The following is a 26616-nucleotide window of genomic DNA, read 5'->3' on the forward strand; positions in this document are numbered from 1 at the left end:
TCGAGTCAGGTGCCAGTGAACTCTCCAGAGTCGAGTCAGGTGCCAGTGAACTCTCCAGAGTCGAGTCAGGTGCCAGTGAACTCACCAGAGTCGAGTCAGGTGCCAGTGAACTCTCCAGAGTCGAGTCAGGTGCCAGTGAACTCTCCAGAGTCGAGTCAGGTGCCAGTGAACTCTCCAGAGTCGAGTCAGGTGCCAGTGAACTCTCCAGAGTCGAGTCAGGTGCCAGTGAACTCTCCCGAGCCGAGTCAGGTGCCAGTCACCGCTGATCCTCCAGAGTCAGGGCTAGTCACCGCTGATCCTCCAGAGTCAGGGCTAGTCACCGCTGATCCTCCAGAGTCAGGGCTAGTCACCGCTGATCCTCCAGAGTCAGGGCTAGTCACCGCTGATCCTCCAGAGTCAGGGCTAGTCACCGCTGATCCTCCAGAGTCAGGGCTAGTCACCGCTGATCCTCCAGAGTCAGGGCTAGTCACCGCTGATCCTCCAGAGTCAGGGCTAGTCACCGCTGATCCTCCAGAGTCAGGGCTAGTCACCGCTGATCCTCCAGAGTCAGGGCTAGTCACCGCTGATCCTCCTGAGTCAGGGCTAGTCACCGCTGATCCTCCTGAGTCAGGGCTAGTCACCGCTGATCCTCCTGAGTCAGGGCTAGTCACCGCGGATCCTCCAGAGACTAGGCTGGTCACCGTTGACCTTTCAGAGTCAAGTCAAGTCACCGGTGATCTTCAAGGACTGAGTCAAGTCACCGGTGATCTTCAAGGACTGAGTCAAGTCACCGGTGATCTTCAAGGACTGAGTCAAGTCACCGGTGATCTTCAAGGACTGAGTCAAGTCACCGGTGATCTTCAAGGACTGAGTCAAGTCACCTCTGATCTTCAAGGACTGAGTCAAGTCACCTCTGATCTTCATGAACAAAGGCAAGTCACCTCTGATCTTCTTGAACAAAGGCAAGTCACCATTGATCTTCATGAGCAAATACAAGTCACCAGTGATCTTCATGAGCAGTGTCAGGCCAGCACCAATCTTCTGGAGTCCAGTAAGGACACCAGGGGATTACCGGAGATTCGTTGTCCCGTTGATCCAGCCGCACGGAGGTCTGCTCCGCCTTGGGGGGCTCTGGTCCTGACCACATGGCTGTGGTGGTCTTCTGCTCCGCCCTGGGGGCCTTCCGCCCTGACCACACGGTTGTGGGGGTCTTCCGCTCCGCCCTGGAGGACTCTGGCTTCGTCCACAAGGACGTGGTGGTCTTCTGCTCCGCCCTGGGGGGCTTCCGTCCTGACCACACGGTTGTGGTTGTCTTCTGCTCCGCCCTGGGGGGCTTCCGTCCTGACCACACGGTTGTGGTGGTCTTCTGCTCCGCCCTGGGAGGCTTCTGCCCTGACCACACGGTTGTGGTGGTCCTCTGCTCCGCCCTGGGGGACTCCAGTCTCCACCACACGGACGTGGTGGTCTTCTGCCCCGCCCTGGAGGGGCTTCATGTTGTTTTTTGTTTTTGTGTTCACTCCTGTCCCTGTTCCTCTCTGTGAGCCTGGCCCTCCGTCCCTCCCCCTGAACCTCCTCCGGTCCTCCTTCCTCCTGGTCTCTCTGTTTTGTGTCTACACTTCTGGTATCTGTTCCCCATGATTTTTTTTCTGGCCCTCCGTCCCTCCCCCTGAGCCTCCACCTGTCCGCCTCCCTCCTGGTCTCTGTTTTGTGTCTGTCGTGGAGCGTCTGGGAGCCGCTCCGTAGAGGGGGGGTACTGTCACAGTGTCTTGGTTGTGTCCCTGGGTTTCCACTAGATGTCCCCCTTTCTCACGGTGTCTGTCACCTTATCACTTCCTGTTCCCTTATTTGGTCACCTTCCTCCTTGTTAGTAATTGATTGTATCCCACCTGTCTCCTGTTCCCTCATTATCCTTCTGTGTATTTATACCCGGTCTGTCTGAGTCTGTGTTACGGAGTCCTTGTTTAATGTCCTATGTTTATTCATGTCCGTCAGTTCGTGCCCTTGCCTTGTCTTCTTGTTTAGTTTATGTTTTGGATGGATGTTTCCTATTGACCCCTGCCTGGACTGTTTATGCTGTTTGGATTACCCCTTAATAAAAGACTTACTCGCAATTGGTTCTATCTCCGTGCCTCATTGGAACCCTGCCGTGACACATACTTCCTAGTTCTAGTAAGAACTCTAGCTGCTGCATTTTTTAGTGATGACGACGTGACATTCAGCCAAGTATGGTGACCCATACTCAGAATTCGTGCTCTGCATTTAACCCATCCAAACTGCACACACACAGAGCAGTGAACACACACAGAGCAGTGAACACACACACACTGTGAACACACAGTGGGCAGCCATTTATGCTGCGGCGCCCAGGGAGCAGTTAGGGGTTCGATGCCTTGCTCAATGGCACCTAAGTCGTGGTATTGAGGGTGAAGAGAGCACTGTACATGCACTCCCCCCGCCCACAATTCCTGCCGGCCCGAGACTCGAACTCACAACCCTTCGATTGCGAGTCCGACTCTCTAACCATTAGGCCACAACTTTCCCCTTTTGTACCAACTGGAGTATGTTTTTTAAGCGTTGAGAACATCTACCCAATAAAGCATTTCTATAATCTAACCTTGAGGTCACGAACACATGAATTAGCGTTTCTGCACATGACATTGAGAGCATAGGTCGCAATTTAGATATACTGGTGATGAGATAGAAAAATGCAGTTTTACAAATGCTAGAAACATGGCTTTCGAAGGAAAGATTGCAATGAAATAGCACACCTAGGTTCCTAACTGATGACGAAGAATTGACAGTGCAGCCATCAAATGTTATACATTGTTCTAAAATATTACATGCCCAGGTTTTAGGTCCGACAATTAACACCTCAGTTTTTTTTTATTTAGCAGCAAGAAATTACTTGTCATCCAGTCTTTATATCTACTATACATTCTGTTAGTTTTTCCAATTGTTATGTTTTGCCAACTTGAGTGTCATCAGCATAAAATGAAAGCTAACTCAATGTTTCCTGATGATATCTCCCAAGGGTAACATGTAAAGCGTGAAATGTAATGGGCGTAGTACTTAGCCTTGAGGTACTCCATACCGCATTTGTGATTGATATGATACCTCTTCATTCATTGCTATGAATTGATGGCTGTCAGATAAGTATGATTTGAGCCATGCTAATGCACTTCCACTAATGCCAACAAAGTCTATTTAGAAGAATGTTGTGGTCGATCATTTTGAACGCAGCACTAAGATCCAATAGCATTAATATAGTGATACAACCACGATCAGATTATAAGAGCAGGTCATTTGTAACTCTAATGAGAGCAGTCTCAGTACTATGATATGGTCTAAATCCTGACTGGAAATCCTCACAGATACCATTTTTCTCTTACATAAGTACCTATTGGTATATTCATTTTTCAAACACAGGAACAAGTTAATTATTTTATGACCATATTTATTTATTTTCTGTGAAAAGTGACATTTCATCCACTAACACTGTTAATTGAACTCAACTTGTACTGAACCCAAACCGTTCATTTACCATGTGTACAGTACATGTTCTGGTTTACATGTTTGTAATTTGAACTTCATGCGCTTTGAAGTGTTTTACGGCTGACAGTTTTAATATAGCACTAATTATACACCATATTTCACACATAATTACATATTGCAGCAGGATGGCTTGCCATAATAACGATGCTTATTGTGTCTGTATATAATCATCCCCGTGTCTGTGGAGTGGGTGGTTTAGGTGCTTAATCTTGAAGTAATTATTTTATATATTAGAAAATAACGTTTATTGAAGTCGGGCCACTTTCTTTTAGTTGCTTTTTATCTACTTGTTTTTATTTATTTATTTAAGTCAGCATGAAATCAGAGTTGATATTATTTACTTACAATTTACTTGTACGCATTGTTTAAAAGTTTGGGGTCAGTAAAAATGTTCTGTATGTTTTTGAAAGTATGCTGCATTAATATTTCAGTTTTTATACGTTATACATTTTTTCAGGACACTTCGATGAACAGAAACATTATCTTTTGTATTATTATAAATGTCTTTATTGTCACTTCCTTGATTCAATTCAATTCGATTCAATTCAAGTTTATTTGTATAGTGCTTTTTACAATACAAATCGTTACAAAGCAACTTTACAGAAAATTATGTTTCTACAATATTTAGTAGTAGCTAGTAGTTTGTGCACGTTTGACAGGATTTTAGAAAAAATAAAAAATAATAATAATAATACAAGACGTAGTCAGCTAGACGATGAACTATCAATATTATTAATTAATAGTATTTATATGATGCAGTCACACATGTAGCAATAATTGTTAGTTCTGTTTGTTGATTCAAGGTTAGGATCATCTGGGGTCCTCTGAGGGTCAGCATCATCTCTTCTCAGGTGTTCTGGATCCAGACTGGAGCTTGTGTAAATCCTAGTTACCACGGGATGTAAATCCCGTGGAAAACCATAGAAACAAAATAGAGACATCATTAGCATAGCTGCTGATCCAACAAAGTAAAATTAGTTTAACCCAAGCTAAAGAATAAAAATGCAGATGCAACTACACTCACAATTTAAGAGATACATTATTCGAATGCTTGGCGAAAGAGATGCGTTTTTAATCTAGATTTAAACCGAGAGAGTGTGTCTGAACCCCGAACATTATCAGGAAGGCTATTCCAGAGTTTGGGAGCCAAATGTGAAAAAGCTCTACCTCCTTTAGTGGACTTTGCTATCCTAGGAACTACCAAAAGTCCAGCGTTTTGTGACCTTAGGGTGCGTGATGGGTTGTAGCGTGGTAGAATATAATATAACACCCAGATTTCTGACTGTAGAGGAAGTAACAGTACATCCGTCTAGCTGCAGATTGTAATCTACAAGATTCTGTGTGGTGTTTTTTGGTCCAATAATTAATATCTCTGTCTTATCCGAATTTAATTGGAGAAAATTATTTGTCATCCAATCTTTTACATTTTTAACACACTCTGTTAGCTTAGATAATTGGGAAGTTTCATCTGGTCTCGTTGAGATATATAGCTGAGTATCATCAGCATAACAGTGGAAGCTAATTCCGTATTTTCTAATAATATTACCAAGGGGCAACATGTATATTGAAAATAGAAGGGGACCTAGGACGGATCCTTGTGGCATATTTTACTGATGATAAATGAGATGACATCCCATTTAAGTAAACAAAATGGTAGCGATCGGACAGGTAGGATCTAAACCATCTTAGAGCCTGCCCTTGAATACCTGTATAGTTTTGTAATCGATCTATGAGTATGTCATGATCTATGGTGTCGAACGCAGCACTAAGATCAAGTAAGACTAGAAATGAGATGCAGCCTTGATCTGACGCAAGGAGCAGGTCATTTGTAATTTTAACAAGTGCAGTTTCTGTGCTATGGTGGGGCCTAAAACCTGACTGAAATTCTTCATACAGATCATTTTTATGCAGGAAGGTGCTCAATTGAGCAGACACAACTTTTTCTAAAATTTTAGACATAAATGGAAGATTTGAAATAGGCCTATAATTTGCCAGTACACTAGGATCTAGTTTTGGTTTCTTAATAAGAGGCTTGATAACCGCCAGATAAGCGGTTAAGATATATCGGTTATAACCGATAAGCGGTTCTTCGGCTACAGGTAACAGCTCTTCTAGTAATTTAGTGGGTACAGGATCTAATAAACATGTTGTTGGTTTAGATACAGTGATAAGTTTATTTAGCTCTTCCTGTCCTATATTTGTAAAGCACTGCAGTTTATCTTTGGGTGCGATGGATGAAACTGAAGTGTTAGACGCTGTAGAATCTACATTCGCTATTGTATTTCTAATGTTATCTATTTTATCAGTGAAGAAATTCATAAAGTCATTACTATTTAACGTTGGTGGAATATTTGAATCAGGTGGCGTCTGGTAATCTGTTAATTTAGCCACTGTGCTAAATAAAAACCTTGGATTGTTTTGGTTATTTTCAATGAGGTTGTGGATATGCTCTGCCCTAGCAGTTTTTAGAGCCTGTCTATAGCTGGACATACTGTTTTTCCATGCAATTCTAAAAACTTCCAAGTTAGTTTTTCTCCATTTGCGTTCAAGACTACGGGTTACTTTCTTGAGAGAGTGAGTATTACTGTTATACCATGGCACAGTACGTTTTTCTCTATCCTTTTTCAATTTGATGGGGGCAACAGCTTCTAATGTATTAGAGAAAATAGTGCCCATGTTGTCAGTAATTTCGTCTAATTCATGTGTATTTTTGGGTAGAAATAGCAGTTGAGATAGATCAGGCAGGTTATTTGCGAATCTTTCTTTGGTGGCTGGAACAATAGTTCTGCCCAGACGGTAACGCTGAGACATATAGTTAATATCAGTTATACGCAGCATGCACGATACAAGGAAATGGTCTGTAATATCATCACATTGGGGTACAATATCTATAGCAGTAAGATCGATAATTAAAAACCATGCGATATAATTAGATCTAGTGTATGATTAAAACGATGAGTGGGCCCGGTGACATTTTGCTTGACTCCAAAGGAGTTTATTAGGTCAGTAAACGCAAGTCCTAATGTATCATTTGCATTATCAACGTGAATATAAAATCTCCCATGATTAGCGCCTTATCAACTGTAACTAGAAGGTTTGAGAGGAAATCTGCAAATTCTTTTAGGAATTCTGTATACGGCCCTGGTGGTCTATACACAGTAGCCAGAGCAAGAGATACATTAGATTTCTTTTGCATGTCTGACAGTGTAACATTTAGCAGAAGTATTTCAAAAGAGTTAAACCTGTATCCTGTTTTCTGGGTAACATTGAGAATATCACTATATATTATTGCGACACCTCCGCCACAACCAGTCTGACGGGGCTCATGCTTTTAACAGTAGTTCGGTGGAGTCGACTCATTTAGACCAAAATAATCATTTGGTTTTAGCCAGGTTTCAGTCAAGCAGAGTACATCAAAACTATTTTCTGTGATCATTTCATTTACAATAACTGCTTTGGGTGTGAGTGATCTAATATTTATGAGCCCAAACTTTAAAAATCGATCGTCGCCGCGGGCGTCGTGCTGCGAACCGTCTCGATCAGGCTGCTGAAGTCCTTGAACTACTGTATAATTCCCACTTTTCACAATTCAATCCAGTCATTTCCCAATGAATACAGTTCCTCCTGTTGTTGTTTTTTTCTTGTTTCATATATCACTTATATATCACAAATATATCACTTTATAAAAAAAAATAGTAAAAAATGTTGTTCATGTTGACTTTATTAGTACAGATTATAGTACAATAAGGCTTGATTTATACTGAACACAGAAAGGCTTCAAAAAGCCTTTAAATGTTAATGATGTTTTTTTTTATCTTCTTTTGAACAGGTTCACAGTAATAACATGTTCTCTCGGGGTGTGAAGATCTTCGCATCCGTATCCTGTGTGTTTAAGTTGCACCTCATTTCTGAGTGGGAAGCAATACCGGTTGAGTTTCACACCGTTTTAGACGACCGGAACCCAAGCGCTCGGTATGTGACCGTCCCGTTAAAGCACAGATCGGCTACAGCGCTGCGCTGCCGCTTCTACTTTGCCGACACTTGGATGATGTTCAGCGAGATCTCATTTCAGTCTGGTATGAAATTAGAACAACTCACCTCTCCCTCCCACTGGTATTCTCAGTATTCCCTCATTAAAATACAGCCAGAACTGTGAAATGCTTTTATATCATTATTCCTAATTTATTCATTTCAACTTTGGGTTTGGGAAGAAATTAAAAAATTTTTTTTGAAAGAAGTATCTTATGCTCACTAAAGGATTTATTTGATTAAAATGACAGTAAAACAGTAATTTTGTCAAATATTATTACAATTCAAAAGTACTGTTTTCAATTTGAATACATTTTCAAATGTAATTTATTCCTGTGATGCAAAGCTAAATTTTCATCATCAAGCATCATTACCCCAGTCTTAAGTGTCACATGATTCTTCAGAAATCATTCTAATACGCTGATTTGCTGCTTAGAAACTACATTTATTTTTAATCATATTATTTTTTTGTAGATAAGATAAAAAGTGTTTTCTTTTAATTAATTTAATGCATCCTTGCTGAATAGAAGTATTAATTTCTTTGTGTGTTTGGAAATGCATACAATATTGTAATAATATGAATCATAAATGCATTTTTAAGTGGGTATAATTTATGGTTTAGTAACTTCCTTTGTTTAAATTATTTTCCATTGCAGCAACTAATGTGCTTCCTACCCAGAGGCCCCAAGTCTTGACCCCTCCTTCATATGAGCTTAATAGCAAAGTACCACAAACTACAGAAAAAACAGGTAAAAAGTCGCTGTGCTGATAAATCACAGCATTTTTCTAATCAAAATGTAATCATTTGATACTGTTTACTTCCTTAATGCATGTTATTTCAAATTAAATTAAATGTTTGTCTAACCAAAATCTTATAGAGAACACTTTTCCTGATCCAGTCAGTTTCTGATATTACAAATGAAGGAAATGTGTCACATCATGGAAGTAAAATTTGTTGTGAACATCATTTCCTGTTGGCTTTAAATGAGTATACTTGACTACTGTACTATTCTACACACTTTGATTGAACTTTAATAACCCGTCTGTGTTTGACAGAGGAACGGACGACAGGAAAACCATCAAAAACAGACTCTCCTGAAGAGAGCAGTACATCGATTCTGATTGGCTGCCTGGTGACTATTATTCTTCTACTAGTGGTGATCATCTTTCTGATTCTGTGGTGCCAGTATGTGTACAAAGTCCTGGAGAAGGTGTGTATGTTGTGTACTGTAATGTTTGTATTAATGAAACAAATTATAATGCTTGTCAACGATACATGAAATATTTGAATAGTATAAAGTGCCTTTTTTCTACTGAAAGTAGGGGATAGTTGTATTTAAAGAAGTGACTTCACAGGAATGTGACATCTTTGAGGAGTTGTCTCTCTAAATTTATCCCCAAGAAAGCACCGCTTCTAAAAAAAAATATATAAGAAATAATAAAAATATTCTGGAATGTCCACTTTATTTTGCAGCGCAGATGTAAGCTATTTTCAGTGATTGTGTGAGATTTCCATTTCATTAGCCACTATAGGTGAATTACTATAAATATATATATATATATATATATATATATATATATATATATATAGAAGTGCAATAAACATAACTTTGAAGTTTGCACTACAAATGGGTGTTTATGATTATGAAAAGGCATTGAAATGATAAGAAATACCAGTTTGCAATATAACGCAGCTTGTACAAGAAGCAGATTTGTACTGATAGATAAATCAAAGCATGACACCGGAAATTAAAAAGCTAACATAATATATAATGCATTAGAAAGATATTCATAATGTATGTCATAATGCACTAAATCTCTTCATGAATAGTTGTAACCAAAGTTAAAATGCATTATAATATTTTAAGGGTTGTCTTTCATGTGTTATAATGCATTATACTTTTATAAAGGTGTGACAATGAATGGATAAGTATTATAATTTATTATAACTGTGGTTAAAATTATTCATGAGATCATACAGTGCATTATTAGGTACTTTACAAGGCATAAATAATGCAGTAAAAATATTTTGTTTTTATTTAATTAAAGTAAAAATGTAATGTCTTACCAAACATGCCGAGACTTATATCCTTAAGCAACTTAATAATGCAATTATTAAGCATGCAAAACATGCACAAACTGTACAGTTTTTGCTCTAAATAAAATGAGTTTGTGTTCAATATTTAGAGTAAGTGTTGTTTATAATGAATGTCTTTATATACAGTATATTGATTTATTTAAATCAATTGTTGGGGAGAGAGGGAACTACATGGCATTTATAAACTAGCATTTTGTTTCATATAGCAGTATTTTACATTTACATTATTTCTGAATGTGATGATAAAACATGGTTTATACATAGATGCATTGTTTTTTTGTGACTTATTTTCTGAAAATATGGTAATACAAATAGTCTCTCTCTCTGTCTCAGGCTCCGAGGCGTATTTTGAAGGAGGAGGTGACAGTACGTTTGTCTTCTAGCAGTGACACTGTAATTCTGCAGACTCCTCCGGTGCCCCCGCGCATCTCCCTCGACCCGCCCTACGAGAGGATCTTCCTGCTGGACCCCCAGTATCAGGATCCCACTGCACTCAGGAACAAACTTCCTGAGCTGTCGCAAAGCGCAGAGGCTTCTGGTAGCATCCATTAAACACAAACACACACTAGCTTTGTGTCAAACCCTGCTGAGCTGAATGAACTACAGATCCCATGAATCCTTATGAATTCAAAATGCCACAATATAAACCTATTGCCTTAAAGGATAGTTCACACAAAAATGAAAATTGTCCAAGTTGGTCCAAACCTGTATGAGTTGTTTTCTTCTGTTGAATTTAAAAGAAGATCATTTGAAGTATGTTGGTTAGAAAACCAAAAACTGGTGTCCATTGACTTCCATAGTACGGCATGAAAATAAAAAAAAAGGATACGGTTTTGAAACAACATGAGGGTAAATAAATGACCACAGAGTGAACTGTCCTTTAAGTCATAGCATATAAGTATAAAACCAGCATTTTTATTTTTATTTTTTTATAATCAAATAAATACAAACATATATAGTAAGATTATTATAAAGGTAAAAAAAACTTTTCTTATGTTCACCAAGGCTGCATTTATTTAATTGAAAATTCAATAAATACAGAAATATTGTAAAAATTTTATATTAATTTAAAATAATGTTTTTACATTTTAATATATTTTATTTTATACATTTTTCTGACGTATTAATATTTTTGTGGAAATTAAATGTTTTATTTTTTTGATGAATGGGAAGTTTAAACGAACAGTATTTATTTATTTGTAACATTATACATGTCTTTTTCACTTTTTATCAATTTAATGTTTCCTTGCAGAATAAGAATATTAATTTCTCTAAAATAAAATCTTTCTGACTCCAAACTGAACTTTAGTTTAAGTGCATGAACTTGAAACTGACTCGTTTCCATCAGTGTGGGATTGACTATTATTCTAAGATACATTTCTAAGCTGCCTTAGAATGTGTCTAGAAATAATATATATTATAATGAAAGTCTTCATGTCAAATATGAATCCTAACAATGTTGCCTAAATAGCGTACTATGTTCTGGACCAGAGCTGATGAAGAAATGCTTTCAGTGCATTACTGAATATCTGAACACGATGTCCTTTCTGAAACTAACCTCTTGTACTGTCTTTTAAGAAATATTCTCTTTGAGTTCTATTTTTCATCCTATTGAACTTGATTTCATTGACATTTGTTTCCTCAAAACAAGTTTGCATGCTGCCTGCCAGTGCACTTTTTCCTTTCTTCCTCCTCTAGCCTTGCGTTCTTTATCCTTTGCTTGCAGTCTATGAACTCCATCTGACCTTGTTACCAGACTAAAGGACTTTGCAAGGGTAAGACTTGATGCAAGAGTGTCCTTTGGTCCTTTTTTTGGTATCCTGCAGTTTCTTGCACCCAGACACCCCATCAGGGTTTTGGTTGAAATAAAATAAAGTTGGCCTGTTCCTCTATTGTCATCACCTGCTTTTTTTGTCTCTCTTTCATCCTCTTTCTCTCCTCTTCACTCTTCTTCAACAAAGATTAAGTGACATGATTGTCAACATTTAATTTTTTTCAATAGCATGTATAGTACTTTAAATGGATAATCCACCCTAAAATGAAAATTTGTTCAACATTTATTTACTCACCCTCATATTGATATTTTTAATATTTTTTGTAGAACTCAGTAGAAGATATTTTGAAGAATGTTGGTACCAAATGGTTTCGGGTTCCCATTGACTTACATAGTATTGACAAAAAATACTTTGGAAGTCAATGTTGTTAACCAAACAGTTTTTGATTCCGTTTGACTTCCGTGATATTTTTTGTCGAACACAAAATAAGATACCTTGAAGAACTATGGGACTCAAAACCATTTGATTACCAGCATTCTTCAGAATTTCTTCTTGAGTTCCAAAAAAAAATTCATACAGGTTTGGAAAAACAAAAGGGTGAATAAATGATTTATTTTTGGATGAATCGTATAGTAAATAAATAGGGTGGCAAATAAAGAGATGCATGAAATGAAGGGGGAAATAAAATAGAATGCAATGGGAAATGATTGAAATATAAAATAAAATAAATTAGAATTGACTAAGCTGACTGACATGTTGACATGTTTTTCTGTGCAGCCTGTAGCGGAGGATACGCTGAACCTGACGTGACCCTGTGTACCCCACACCAGTGTTTTCAGAGCAGCGTCCCACACTACGCTGAAACAGACATCATAAGTCTGCAGGGCGTCACCGGCAGCAACATGTACGCCGTTCCGGCCCTCACCGTTGATTCCCTGACACGGAAGGACATCTCTGTGGCCGAGTTCCCTCGAGAGAGACTGCTGTTCAGAGAGAAACTGGGAGAAGGCCAGTTTGGTGAGGTGAGTCCCAATGAAGCACAGCAAGAGCTTTTCTTTCCACTGCTTTTGTTCCTTCGGCTCCTTTGTCTTTTATTCAGAGTTAGTTGGTTATACAAACAGTGCTGCAATGCCTGATATTTGTTGCATGATATGGTAATACCATAGTACGTTGTGGTATTTTTGCATGCAAGTGTATTTCCGTTCCCACGCTGTTTAAGTATGTTTGTTGGCACATGTTCATAGTTGTGTTTTTTCTGTTACCAGGTACATTTATGTGAGGCCGAGGGTTTGGCTGAGTTTCTGGGAGAGGGTGCACCGTTACCGGAGCAGGACGGCAGGACGGTGCTCGTAGCAGTTAAACAACTCAGAGCGGATGCCACCAGCAATGCCAGGTTTGGGGGCTTACACACAAAACAAAATTGATTGGAAAGTTGCATCATAGAGTGAGGCTCCTGGGAAGCTCTTGCTTAAAACTTTGGAAATGGTTATGTAATTATGTTGTTTTATTTGGTCGGCACATGGATAAAGACAAACAGTAGGCAAATGGCAAGTTTGTTTTATATAACAAAAATTATTAAATATGTGTTATGTTTAATTTTGTATACAGTACAGACCAAAAGTTTGGACACACCTTCTCATTCAAAGAGTTTTCTTTATTTTCATGACTATGAACATTGTAGATTCACACTGAAGGCATCAAAACTATGAATTAACACATGTGGAATTATATACATAACAAAAAAGTGTGAAACAACTGAAAATATGTCATATTGTAGGTTCTTCAAAGTAGCCACCTTTTGCTTTGATTACTGCTTTGCACACTCTTGGCATTCTCTTGATGAGCTTCAAGAGGTAGTCACCTGAAATGGTCTTCCAACAGTCTTGAAGGAGTTCCCCGAGAGATGCTTAGCACTTGTTGGCCCTTTTGCCTTCAGTCTGCTGTCCAGCTCACCCCTAAACCATCTGGATTGGGTTCAGGTCCGGTGACTGTGGAGGCCAGGTCATCTGGCGCAGCACCCCATCACTCTCCTTCTTGCTCAAATAGCCCTCGATGCCTTCAGTGTGACTCTACAATTTTCATAGTCATGAAAATAAAGAAAACTCTTTGAATGAGAAGGTGTGTCCAAACTTTTGGTCTGTACTGTACATATATATATATTATGAATAAATTATGAATAAATTATTTAAAATGTTAAAGTATTCATTGATTTTTAAAGTGATTTATTTATTTATATAAATATTTATATATATATATTTTTTTTTTTTTTGTGAAGAAAAATTTAATCCTAATAGACTCCTAATCCTTCATAAAATGTCTCCGATTGTTTTAGAATGCACAGTTATCATTGTAATTTCTCTGTGAGAGGTTCTAATCGGCTTACAGCTGGATTTTATTACTCATTTATTATCGTCAGTCAGTATTTATTGATGGATGCTGAACTTTAACCTTTCTCCTGATCCCATGATAACCTTTCAGACTTTTGTGTGTGTGTGTGTGTGTGTGTGTGTGTGTGTGTAGAAATGACTTCCTGAAGGAGATAAAGATCATGTCGCGTCTGAATAACCCAAATATCATCCAGCTGCTGTGCGTGTGTGTGAGCTCCGACCCGCTCTGCATGGTGACGGAGTACATGGAGAACGGAGACCTCAACATGTTCCTGTCCCAGAGAGAGATAGAGAGCACTCTCACGCATGCCAACAACATTCCATCTGTCAGGTCTGTCCATCATTATGAAGAAGCCTTTCATCTCCAGACGCGTCAGTATCGCTATTCTACAAGTCAGAGTCAAGCTTAACGCTCTTAACCTCCGAATTCTTCAGCTTAACCTTCCAGTTTCAAGTCAGCTCTCAATTTATGATGGAAATGTTTCAGATCACAGGGTAAAAATCAAGCCAACTTTTGAAGTGAGACCTCTGAGTCTTCAAGTCATAATAATAATAAACCTCAGTAAATCATTTCAGTCTGTCCTTTTTTCAAAACCTGAATTAAAAACCTGCATTTTTGAAGAAGAACCTGCAATCAGATTTGTTACTGTCAACTGCTGAACACAAAATGAAAAAATATATATATTTTACTCACCCACAAGTTGTTTCAAACCTTTATGATTTTCTTTCTTCCTTTCACACCAGTGTTATTTTAGTATTATTTATACTATTAGATTTATTATTATTTTGCATATATTTATTTACTATTATTTTAGTTTTAGTAGTTTTGTCATGTGCTTTTGACATTGTTATTCTTTTTTTATATTTATATTTCTAACTTTAATTTATTTTTATTTCAGTTTTAGTCATTTCAGCACTTTATACTTACCCGTATTTTTTGGACTATAAGTCGCATTCGCAAAAAAACATATATAAGTCTTACTGGACTATAAGTCGCATTCATTTAGAACCAAGAACCAAGAGAAAACATTACCGTCTACAGCCGCGAGAGGGCGTTCTATGTTTTCAGTGTAGACTACAGGAGCACTGAGCAGCATAGAGCGCCCTCTCGCGACAGTAGACGGTAATGTTTTCTCTTGGTTCATTTCTCTCGGTTCATGTCAAATTAATTTTGATAAATAAGTCGCACCTGACTATAAGTCGCAGGACCAGCCAACTATGAAAAAAAGTGTGACTTATAGTCCGGAAAATACATATTTATTTCCTTTTTTAAGGTTTTCATGTAATATTTATGTTTTTTATATTATTAATTTTTTATTCATATATTTATATATGAATATATATATGTGTGTGTGTGTGTGTGTGTGTGTGTGTTTCTCTTTCTCTCTCTCTCTCTTTCTCTCTCTCTCTCTATAAATGTGTGTGTGTGTGTGTGTGTGTGTGTGTGTGTGTGTGTGTGTGTGTGTGTGTGTGTGTGTGTGTGTGTGTGTGTGTGTGTGTGTGTGTGTGTGTGTGTGTGATTCACACAGAAGACTTTAACTGAATGTCTATGCCATTCTTTTGCATGCTTTGAAATTGAATGTTTTGGTGCTCCAAAAAGTATTTTAAAAGTTGTCCATATGACTATTAAGCAAGTCTTCAATTTTAGCAATATTAGATTTCCATCTCCATTATAGCTTTCATGTCTCTTTTGTGCTTTCACACAGTCAGACGTGCTGCCAGTTGAATTTGATACAGGTTTGAACCCAGGTCATATTTTGTGTGCATTTGCTGTTTTATTCTCATGAACTCAGACTCTTTTATTTTGGTCTCTGCAGCATTGCTGACATGTTGCACATGTCGGTGCAGATCTCTTCTGGGATGAAGTACTTGGCTTCTCTGAATTTTGTGCATCGTGATCTGGCCACCCGGAACTGCCTCCTGGACCGCCACCTCACCATAAAGATCTCTGATTTTGGCATGAGCAGAAACTTGTACAGTAGTGATTACTATCGTATACAGGGGCGCGCTGTGCTGCCTATACGCTGGATGGCCTGGGAGAGCATCTTACTGGTGAGGGAAAGAGAGGCTGTAAATGCTGTTCTTTTGGACTTTCTATTCATTAAAGATTCCTTTATAAGAAATGTATCTTGGTTTCCACAGAAATATTAAGCTGCTTTCTTTGAATCAGTGCAGTATGTGTGTGTGTTTTTAGGGAAAGTTCACCACAGCTAGTGACGTGTGGGCATTTGGAGTAACCCTGTGGGAGATCTTCACTTTATGTAAGGAGCAGCCCTACAGCCTGCTGTCTGATGAACAGGTCATCGAGAACACCGGCGAATTCTTCAGAAACCAGGGGAGACAGGTACACACTGGGACAACTTTACTTTGATTTTGGTTTCGCTTTTGATTTGAAGTGAGTCAGTTTTACGTTTCATTTGGTGAGGTCAAACTTTTGGTAAAGTAAACTGATCTGAAATTAAATGCATGGCTCTGAGGGGAAGTGAATCGATTTGCACTGAAGCAAATTCAGTTTGATCAAATTTAAGGTCATAAAAAGTTAAATGGTATTAAAAAACTTTAATTATCATTTTAAAAGGTCTTATTTTGTGTACAGAAAAACTACAATTGCAATACGGATTAATGTGATTATTATTAAACTTCAGAAGGCTGATTTAATCAAATAAATGTAATGAGCAGCTGGAAGTAAAGCATATACAATTCAAAATAATAGTCCAATTGTGTTTTAGTACACTTTACAATTACAGTGTGTGTGTGTGTGTACTGTGTATATTTATGATGTATGTATAAATACAAACGCATGCATGTATATATTTAAGAAAAATGTTCACATATGGAATATATTTATACTTTATGTGTGTGTCAATAAATAAACATATTTCACAGACACACATTATGCAAACAAAAACCTTTATTTTGGATGTGATTAATCGCTTGACAGCACTAACATATATATATATACATATATATATATATATATATATATATATATATATATATATATATACATATACATATACATATATATATATATATATATATATATATATATATATATATATATATATATATATATATATATATATACATATATATATATATATTTATATATATATATATATATATATATATATATATATATATATATATATATATATAATTATTATTAAGTAAAATAATTTCCAATAAATTATTTATTATGGAATTAAATGGATTTGTTCTATATGGACATATGGTATTAATTTGAAAAGTGAATTAATCTGAATGAATGTGAATTGGACTAAAGTGAGGTCTGAAAAGAAATGATCCCAAATAAAGTGTTTAATTTTCTTTCTGGCAAACTTTGATGAGACTGAATGAATGCACAGTCATGGGATGCACACCTTTGCATGAACGGTTACATTATTTACACGGATGTTTCATCTAAAAGATTTCTTAACTATGTTTTCTCTCTCTCTTTCTCCCTAGATCTTTCTCTCTGCTCCACCACTTTGTCCATCCTCTCTGTTTGAGCTGATGATGCGTTGCTGGAGTCGTGACATCGCAGACCGGCCAACTTTTCACAGATTGTATCAGGCCCTGCGAACTTTTGCATCCCACTCATGACCGAAAACTGCTCTTCTGAAATAACCTGGAGGAAAACTGTTACACATGTCTTCTGACTGCTCGCCAGTCGCTGAAGTAGAGCAGGAACATTATAGCCACAATGTAGCGCCATTAGAGTGATAGAAATCCAATGGAGGAGAGATCTAGAGATGATGAGATTTCACAAAAGGCATTCATTCATTTATCCACTCACATATTCATCTCCATTGGGATTCAAAGAGCTTTTTTTCCAATCTGTAGACACTTGAGATTTTTTTAGACTTGTTGTTCTTTCCCTTTTTTCTTTATCATACATGTTATTTCTGTGTTTTTTCTCTTTTTCCCAGAAGAACAGTGACTCTTGAGCCTACTGTATATTTTAGGCAGAAAGAACCAACTGGACAAATGTTGTGTTTGTCAAAACTGTGGTTGTGTATCGTTAAGCACTGCTGTCTTTGGTTTTTATTTCATTTTTGTCTATTTTTGTTCCTTATTTACCCCCACACTGGAGATACCGTGTCTTAAGATATCATTTGTTGTTTTGCTCTCTAAATATGAATGTTTTTACAGGTTCTTTGGATATAGCCAGGTCAGAGACTTGCTCTGCCTGGATCTAGCAGAACTACTGTTATAGTTAGATTAAAAACCCTTTCAGAGGAGGAAGGAGAGGGTTATAGAGCCAACAATGGACTGACGTGCAATTGAATGCACTGTTTCTTCCCCCAACTTCTAAGAGGCCACTTTAAAGTCAACATGAAATCAGAACAGACCAATGGACCAAAATAATTATTTTGAATGATTCATCCATGCAGGTTTCCAATGAAGACAAATTTTTGTTTTTGTAGTATTTCAACAAAATATAATAACTTGGTTCTTGGTTAATGTTAAAAAACAAGAAGCATTTCCATTGTGATATGTCAAGATGTTCTTGGGGTGAGTTTTGCCCCTTAGGCTGCACATCCAGGTGTCCAATTATAGAATTAAAATGGGTTGTTAATGCCATTTCATCTTGGCTTTAAAGGAATAGTTCACCCAAAAATTAAAATTTTCAGAGCATGTAGTCACCCTCAGGAAATCCAAAATGTAGATGAGTTTATTTCTTCATCAGAACAGATTTGGTGAAATGTAGCATTCCATCACTTGCTCACCAATGAATCATCTGCAGTGAATGGGTGCCATCAGAATGAGAGTCCAAACAGCTGATAAAAACACCACAATAATCAACAGAAACAAAGAAAGCAATATTATGGCAGGTGACTCATATTTTAGCCTGAAGCAGCAGTTTAAGCTGAAAAACACCTTAATGATGGATTTGTTACAAATACGCAGCTTTTTGCTTCACTTTAGACATTAAATGATGGATTGTAGTCGTGGCGTAGTAGCTTGGATTATTGTGATGTTTTTATCAGCTTTTTGGACTCTCATTCTGACAGCACCCATTCACTGCAGAGGATCCAATGATGAGAGAGGGATGTAGTGCTACATTTATTTCAATCTGTTCTTATACAGAAACAATATGCATCTGCATCTTGGATAGTCTGAGAGTGACTACATTTTCAGAAAATTTTCATTTTTGGGTGAACTACTCTTTTATTATCCAGAATAAAAAAAACAGCCAAACAAGCTGAATTTCAACTCGGTTGCAAAGGAAAACACTATACTTACTTGTTATTGGCATACAGTTCTACAATTGCATTGTTGTTGTATTTAAATGAACTAAGTCTGGCTGAGGACATAGAGGACCAGTAATATCAATATTCTAGAGATCTAATTTATCTTTGGTCTCTGTAGAAGGCACATGATTATGGGGGAATATGTATGTAAGTTTAAAATTATTCAAAGCACATTTTTCTTTCTTTTATTCCACTTTAATGTTTTATAAATGTCATTTAATGTTTTTAGCAAAAGTTTGTGAAATGAATGAGTGTTGCACCAAAAAAAAAAACATTTGGTGCACTACGATGTAACCAATCTGATATTTCCATCTTTTATCATCAGTGTGTACTAGTTTCTACATTCCTTTTCTGTAGTTTGTGTTTACTATATTTCAGAAATTGTCTTCAAGTGTACAAGGGAAATTTTGTTTGTTTGTTTGGCTGCTGAAAGGTTTGGCTATGCAGGACGTTTTCAAGAGTCCTGCAATAGCACTGGGATTTAGACTGAATGTCAGTGGTAGGAAAGCTAAGGAGATGGGCAACCACTAAAATTCCATCTCCCAGAAGCCTTTGCTGAAGTGAGCCTGAGGCAATTCCTGTTATTACTGATCAGAGTTTGCTTTTTCCTACATATTTAGAGACCAAGAGTGCATGTCCGTGTGAATGCGTGATACTGTGCGTGTGGGGGTTTTTTTCAAGTGAAATTAAATGTATCTTATTTTATCGTTTAGTATTCAATAACAGTCTTTCGTTCAAACATTTTAACTCTCTGTATGTGTCCTTTATGTACATTACATAAGCAGAGTAGATACTGTATGTATAGTAATATATTGGGAACTAAGGAAGACTTGTTTTCTGTCATCTTCTTTCTTATTTTCCATAATAAATACAGATTTTGCTGTAATTGCAGTGTAAATGCTTTGCTTATTCTGAATACTATTTTATTTTTCTAAATATCTGAGAAATATATATTATTTTGGTCACACTTTATTTTAGGGTCCAATTCACACTATTAACTAACCATTAACTATAACTTTTGCCTCAATTAACTCCTTATTTGATGCTTACTTATAGTTTATTAGGTAGTTGTTAAGTTTAGGAAATTGTGTAGGATTATGGATGTCATGCATTATATGTACTTTATAAGCACTAATAATCAGCCAATATGTTAATAATAGACATGCTAATAAGCAACTAGTTATCAGTGTGAATTGGACCCCATACTAAAGTGTTACCATTATTTTTTAATTAATATTAATATTATTTATGTATTGTTTATATTCATGTACAATGCTACAGTCATGGTATTGTGAAATGTTGTAGATTGGCAGGCTGTATTTCATAAAACATCATTTATATAACTACTTATAGCTTTGGATATGTACTATGGAGTACCATATAAATATCATAAAATAGTATTACCATGTGATACCCAGAGCTGGGTTTAGAATCAGATTCCAAAAATTAAATGCTTGTTATTATATTAAATAACATTTTAAAATACTCCTAATCAGACTACAGTTACTTTTTTATTGATTACATGAATGCATATTCATAATTAATTAATTAATTAATTGATTCTCCCTAATCTTTTAAATGTTCTTTTCTGAAATAACCTACCACTTTATACAATCAGAAAGTCTTCCAGTTTTGTAGACATTCAAACAAAGACCTAGTAACCTCAAAGTAATGTAATGTTTAGTGCACTTCATTGTATTAATAAAAAGAAATGATATTTTTTTTAGTTTTAGTTTTATATCAGTATATGGTACGATATTACATTGTATCCTATTTCAGTATGATAAACTAGTGAGGTCAAAAGTAATCAGAAAGTAGTCGGATTATATTACCTATCGTGTAATGTAACGCATTACGTTACTAACTACATTTTTGTCGCGTAATTTGGAATCAGTAACGGATTACATTTGTGAAGTAACGTTAGGCCTAATTTGCGAGCTCTGGCGATACCATCACTGTTCCCGCAGTATTTTGTCAATTATAACCAAACGGAATTCATGTAATCTAAATACAGATGTATATAATCATGTTCTCACTCTTAAACTTAAGTTTCAGTGTGTTAGAAGAGCGTGTGACTCATTGTGGTCTTTATAATAACCCATTGTGTGAGAATACGCACACATGAGCGAGAGATTCCTGCAGCGTCACGTGATCGACAGACTCAGGAAAGGAAGACTGAAAGGGAGAAAAACTGTCTGCTGGAGACCAATAACACGCTCAAAAGGCAGGTTAAACATCGATATAATCTCGAAACGACGTACTGCATTTCCTAAACCTTTCCCTTGATGAGTTTCTCTATCTTTGTAACGCGGCTTTGTAACAATTTTAAGCTAGTTACGGGGCAAGCAATCTGCTCGCGCTGCGAGAGGAGAATGACAAAGACTGCATTATTAAAACACGTTGAGTTTTTCCTAAACGTTATGCAAATTATGCATGATTTGCTTACTTTACGGATTTAAATGAGTTTGATAATGTTTAATTAAGCTTTCAACACCGTTGTCGCTGTTGTTGTTAAGCCATACCTGTGTGCTACAGATCTGACTATTTCTGAGGCTTAGTTGACATGCAGTGTTTGGATGTTATTTAAACGTTTATTCTTGGATCACTAAAACTTTTGCAGTAGCCTCTAATCGCTGGTTGGGTCAGTAACACTTTGTTTTTACTGTGACAGTACCATGATATTTTGATGTATACTATGATATTTACATTTTTGTTTCATGATGTATACATAGAACTTGAATCTGTTTTCAAGAACACCATTGGTAATACCACAAACCATGTATAAAACATGATACTTCTATGATGCATGGGTCCTTTTTTGTACATGCATATTAAAGAAACAACAAAACAAAGAAGTGATCAGATATCAAAGGATAATACAGTGGTTCTTTGACATGGTAGTGTAGCATGACATTTAGATGCAAAGATAGTTAATTCTTGGAGTATTTTGGTAGTAGCATAGTAAATGTCCAATGCACTTAAGAGAATACCATGGCAAAGTGATTGTATAGCATAGTTTCTTTTCATGAAATGTTTGTCACATTGTTTTGATGCTATGCCTGATTCCTGTATAGTTTAGTCACGTCCACAGACTTTTTATTGCCACTTGTTTCTTCCACATGAAGAGGAATTTGCTTATTTTAAACCAGATCAGGTGTGTAAAGTAGGATGTTCCAGTATATATGACACCTCAGTCATGTGTGGCTGGTTTTGTTTTTGTTTCTTTAGATCAGAAATGGGATGGAGCTGTTCGGCAAGTGCTGGTGTTTTGATTGACAGCTGGAAGCAGGCCACAAGTGAAGTGTTTACAGAAAAGCGTTGAAAGAAAGGTGAATTTAATGTACATCTACACTACTGTTCAAGAGTTTGGGGTTGGTTACTTTTTTATTAATTTTTTTAAAGAAATGAATACTTTTATTTAGAAAGGATGCATTAAATTGATCAAAAGTAAAAGGGACATATTTTACAATGTTACAAAAGGTTTCAGTTTCAAATAAATGCCGCAGCACTCTGTGGTTTATTGGAAATTCATATTTGCCATTACAGGAATAAATGACATTCTTAAAATATTTTTAAATTGAAAAAAGTTATTTTTATTTGTAATGATATTTCACAGTACTGTTTTCACTGTAGCTTTTATCAAATAAATGGTGAGCATAAAATATATAAATGTACATAAATTCTCAATCATTTCTATTATCACAGTATTGAGTAACATCATACATTTGTTAAATAACTGATATGCACAACACATTTTGTATTGTATTATTTTTACTATTAGTCATCTTAAAAGATTTGGAGATTTAGAGGTGCTAGTAGAAAAGCATTAATTAGGGTAAAATCAATATTATTAAACCACCATCTCTAATATTTACTTTAAATCTATGTACTGTAAACTCATTTTTGACTTCTGTTTCAGAGTCAGGTGTCCTCACCATCATGAAGTTGAATGAGAGGAGTGTGGCGCATTATGCCACATGCAACTCTCCTCCAGACAAGACGGGCTTCCTCTTTAAGAAAGGGGAACGGAACACAGCGTACCACCGCCGCTGGTTTATTCTGAAGGGCAACATGCTGTTCTACTTCGAGGAGAGGGAAAGCCGAGAGCCGATTGGCGTCATCGTCCTTGAAGGCTGTACGGTGGAGCTCTGCGAGTCTGAATCCGAAGAGTTTGCCTTCGCCATTAAATTCGACTGCGTCAAAGCGAAGGTCTACAAGATGGCCGCAGAGAACCAGGCCGCTATGGAATCGTGGGTCAAAGCTCTGTCCCGGGCGAGCTTCAACTACATGCGGCTGGTCGTGAAGGAGCTGGAGAGGCAGCTGGAGGAAGTGCAGGAAGAAGCCAGATCGTCACTCGCGAAAAGCAAGCTGAAGAAGCACCAGCCGCAACTGCAAGGAGCAGCAAGTTTCCAACCCGCAACCTTTTCACTACAGAACGCCACCATTACAGCGCCTTTGCAGGAAGGGGTGTCTAGCAGGGAAAACGGGGTGTCTTGGAGTAAACTCCCCAGTGTGCCAAACGGTGTCAGCGACCCACAAGTGGACTGTAGTGAGAGAGGAGATCGAGTCAGACCACCTCCGGTTCCTCCACGAAGGAAGACCATTGGCGGATCACTCGAGAGCCCCGTTTCACCCGGCACAGGCTGCTTCTCCAAGCTACATGACTGGTACGGCAAAGAGGTGGCTGAACTGAGAATAGAATGGCTGCAGAGCCAGTGAATGAACGTGAAGGCTCGAAATATACATCTGCACACATCACATGCTTAGTGCAATCTCATTTGAAGACATAAAGGGTCGGAAACAGAGAGAGCATTAGAAGGACAACTGCTTGTCCACTGTTACTGATTGATTTTTTTTCCTTAAACAGGACCAAGCCATTCTTTAAAGGAACATTCTGTCGTCATTTGCTCACCCTCATGTCATTCCAAACCTCTCTGAGAAATACAGAAAGGAAATAAAATGGGAAACGACTTTTTAATTATATGTTACGATATGACAAAATAAACAGCAGTTTTTTTTCCCCTACATTTGTTTACTTAAGCATTTTAAAGGAAAATGAAAATTTCCTGAAAATGTACATGGATTTGGTACTTTATATAAACCGATTTGGAGAAATGTAGCATTGCATCACTTGCTCACCAATGGATGCTCTGCAGTGAATGGGTGCCGTCAGAATGAGAGTCCACACATCTGATAAAAACATCCACAATAATCCACATGACTCCAGTCCATCAGTTAACATCTTGTGTGCACTTGTGTGAAACAAAATATGAGGATGTCATATTGTTGTCCTCGCATCAAAATACACCAACAAATCTGTTTTGGACTGCTTTTGCTTGATCTGTGCATGTTTCTCTCCTGATTCAGAAAAGACGACTGTTACTTGTGGATTATTGTGATGTTTTTATCAGCTGTTCGGACTCTCAATATGACGGCACCCATTCACTGCAGAGGATCCATTGGTGAACAAGTTATGTAAATCTGTTTCCATTAACCAAAATCTACATCTTGGTTAGCCTGAGGGTAAGTCATTTCTAGTCAAATTGTCATTTTTGGACAAACTATTTCTTTAATACGATGAAAGACATTGCACTTCCTTGAAACTTGTTGGTTGACCTAAATGAATCACTTAATCAGTTTTTGCAATCGATTTATTAAAAACACAAGTAATGCACAGAAATGAAAAAAAAAGAAAATCGTTATTCAATATTTGCTACTAAATTTAATTCAGAGATGCTATTAAAATCATTTGAACATTTCCATACTTATATCTTATGTGGCAAGGAAATATAAAAAAAAAACAATCTTAAAGAAACTTGATAGCAAATTAAAAATTGCATTAAATCTTCAATAATCTCAATATTATAGTGTTGCACTATTGAATTAAATATGAGATATTTTACCAAGTATACAGTGCTCTTTTTCATTTCAAAGCAAAAATAAATGGACACTGGGTCAGTCAAGGTTTAAAAACTGACAAAAAAAAGCACCATGAAAGTGTCTTGATACACCTTGATGAAAGATTTTAGAGATTTTAATCAAATTTCTCACACAAAGATTTATGACTTCAGAATACTTGTTTGTTGCATAGGTTGTATGGACTACATTGATGGTGCTTTTAAGTAATTTTTAGAGCTTGATTTTTCTCATTTCCCATTGTATAAAAAAACTAAACGAGAGAGAGAGAGAGAAAGCATTCTGGATGTTTTGCCAAACTAATACTTTTGTGTTCAAAAGCAAGAAAGTGATACAGGTTTGGAATGACATGAGAATAAGTAAATGATGATGCTGTTTTCTTTATTTTGGATGAACTATTCTTGCACTTAAATTCATGTTGGGATTTTCCAAGAACCTCGTGTATTACCGACTTGCCACTTCCTTATCATTTGTATTTTATTTTGTCTTGCGGTACAAGGTCCATGTTAAACACCTTGAATGTTAAGCATTACGGTGCCAGAGCTGGTCTATGGCGATTTGTAATCATTTTACAGTATAATGTCGAAAAAATATATATATTGCACAGCAGCACAAAAAGTTAGATGTATGCCAAGATTAATAGAGTTAACCTGATTTCACTGCAGACTTCTTGGTGGTGAATCTTATGCTGTATTTTAGGAGCTCTACAATCAATCCAGCCAAAAACATAATTGCCAAAATGACTTATAATATTAAAGTATGAAATAGTATCTCAGACAATGGACCTAACTGCCCAGGTAACATGTAATCTTCCGTTGATGGATCTTTTTTCTAAGCAGCTTTAATACACCATGCTATTCATTTTTAGGCTAAGATTTGCTATGCTTAAACATATATTTGCATTCTTGCCAATAAGCATGCCAGCGCTTTGCCTTTTCTTTAAAACTGACCAATTATAGTCATCATACTGTCTGTGACCAACATTTAATACATTATATACATACAACTTATTTATGGCTATTTGTAAATGCATTTTGGTACGAACGGTGTGCAATCATATAATCATGTTTGGGGAGATTAAACTGACAGACACTATATGGGATCCTTGTGTGGCCAACCACAGTGCCTTCAGATTTCATCTAAAACACTGTGTTAGACTCCACAATAAAAAAAAAAAAAATAAAAAAAAAACAGGAAAACACCAGCAGCTAAGACGTTAATGTGGATGAACTGACTGTGTATTAACCAGGTACTGATAGTAAAATGACAAAAACAGGTACCTTTATGCTGAATAAAGTTGTATTGCAATAACTAGATCATTACATTGGGTATAATATTCAATTTGAAGAAAACATGAAATTAAGTTTGATGTTTTCAAATGATTTAAATAAAGATGAGCATCCTCGTATAGTGTTTGTGTATTTATTTTTTTAATATCAAAATGTGAACTCACTATTTGGCCACAAGATGGCTCAGCATAACTGTGATATTTTCACATCACATTCACTGATCATGTTATTGCATGGAGATGCATTGATTTTTTTTATTTGATGGATGGTTTCTAAAATTCACTGTAGTCAAATTTCCTGGACATTTCTCTACTAAGTTGTAATGTGCATAAA

General features: G+C 36.8%; 2 protein-coding genes across 3 annotated transcripts in view; both read left to right on the plus strand.

Annotated features, from left to right (window-relative positions):
• Positions 1-19352, plus strand: part of LOC132140011 (discoidin domain-containing receptor 2-like) — a 41816-nt gene extending 22464 nt beyond the window's left edge. The window contains exons 8-17 of the mRNA XM_059548764.1: positions 7361-7607; positions 8217-8309; positions 8617-8771; positions 9992-10196; positions 12211-12455; positions 12699-12826; positions 13954-14151; positions 15638-15872; positions 16015-16164; positions 17289-19352. Of these exons, the coding sequence (XP_059404747.1) occupies positions 7361-7607; positions 8217-8309; positions 8617-8771; positions 9992-10196; positions 12211-12455; positions 12699-12826; positions 13954-14151; positions 15638-15872; positions 16015-16164; positions 17289-17426 (1794 nt within the window). The 3' untranslated portion in view covers positions 17427-19352. The remainder of the gene's footprint in view (positions 1-7360; positions 7608-8216; positions 8310-8616; positions 8772-9991; positions 10197-12210; positions 12456-12698; positions 12827-13953; positions 14152-15637; positions 15873-16014; positions 16165-17288) is intronic.
• Positions 19353-21245: 1893 nt separating this feature from the next.
• LOC132140012 (sesquipedalian-1-like) lies at positions 21246-24277 on the plus strand. Of its 2 annotated transcripts, none has more exons than XM_059548765.1 (3): positions 21246-21302; positions 22307-22407; positions 22998-24277. In XM_059548765.1, exon 3 carries the CDS (start codon positions 23018-23020, stop codon positions 23795-23797), a length of 780 nt encoding a protein of 259 aa, XP_059404748.1. In that variant the 5' UTR covers positions 21246-21302; positions 22307-22407; positions 22998-23017; the 3' UTR covers positions 23798-24277. The 2 variants fall into 2 exon arrangements, with proteins under 2 accessions (XP_059404748.1, XP_059404750.1); XM_059548767.1 differs by lacking the exon at positions 21246-21302 and adding an exon at positions 21472-21495.
• The last annotated feature ends 2339 nt before the right edge of the window (positions 24278-26616 follow it).

This window comes from Carassius carassius, chromosome 4, assembly GCF_963082965.1.
Source record: "Carassius carassius chromosome 4, fCarCar2.1, whole genome shotgun sequence".
NCBI lineage: Eukaryota > Metazoa > Chordata > Actinopteri > Cypriniformes > Cyprinidae > Carassius > Carassius carassius.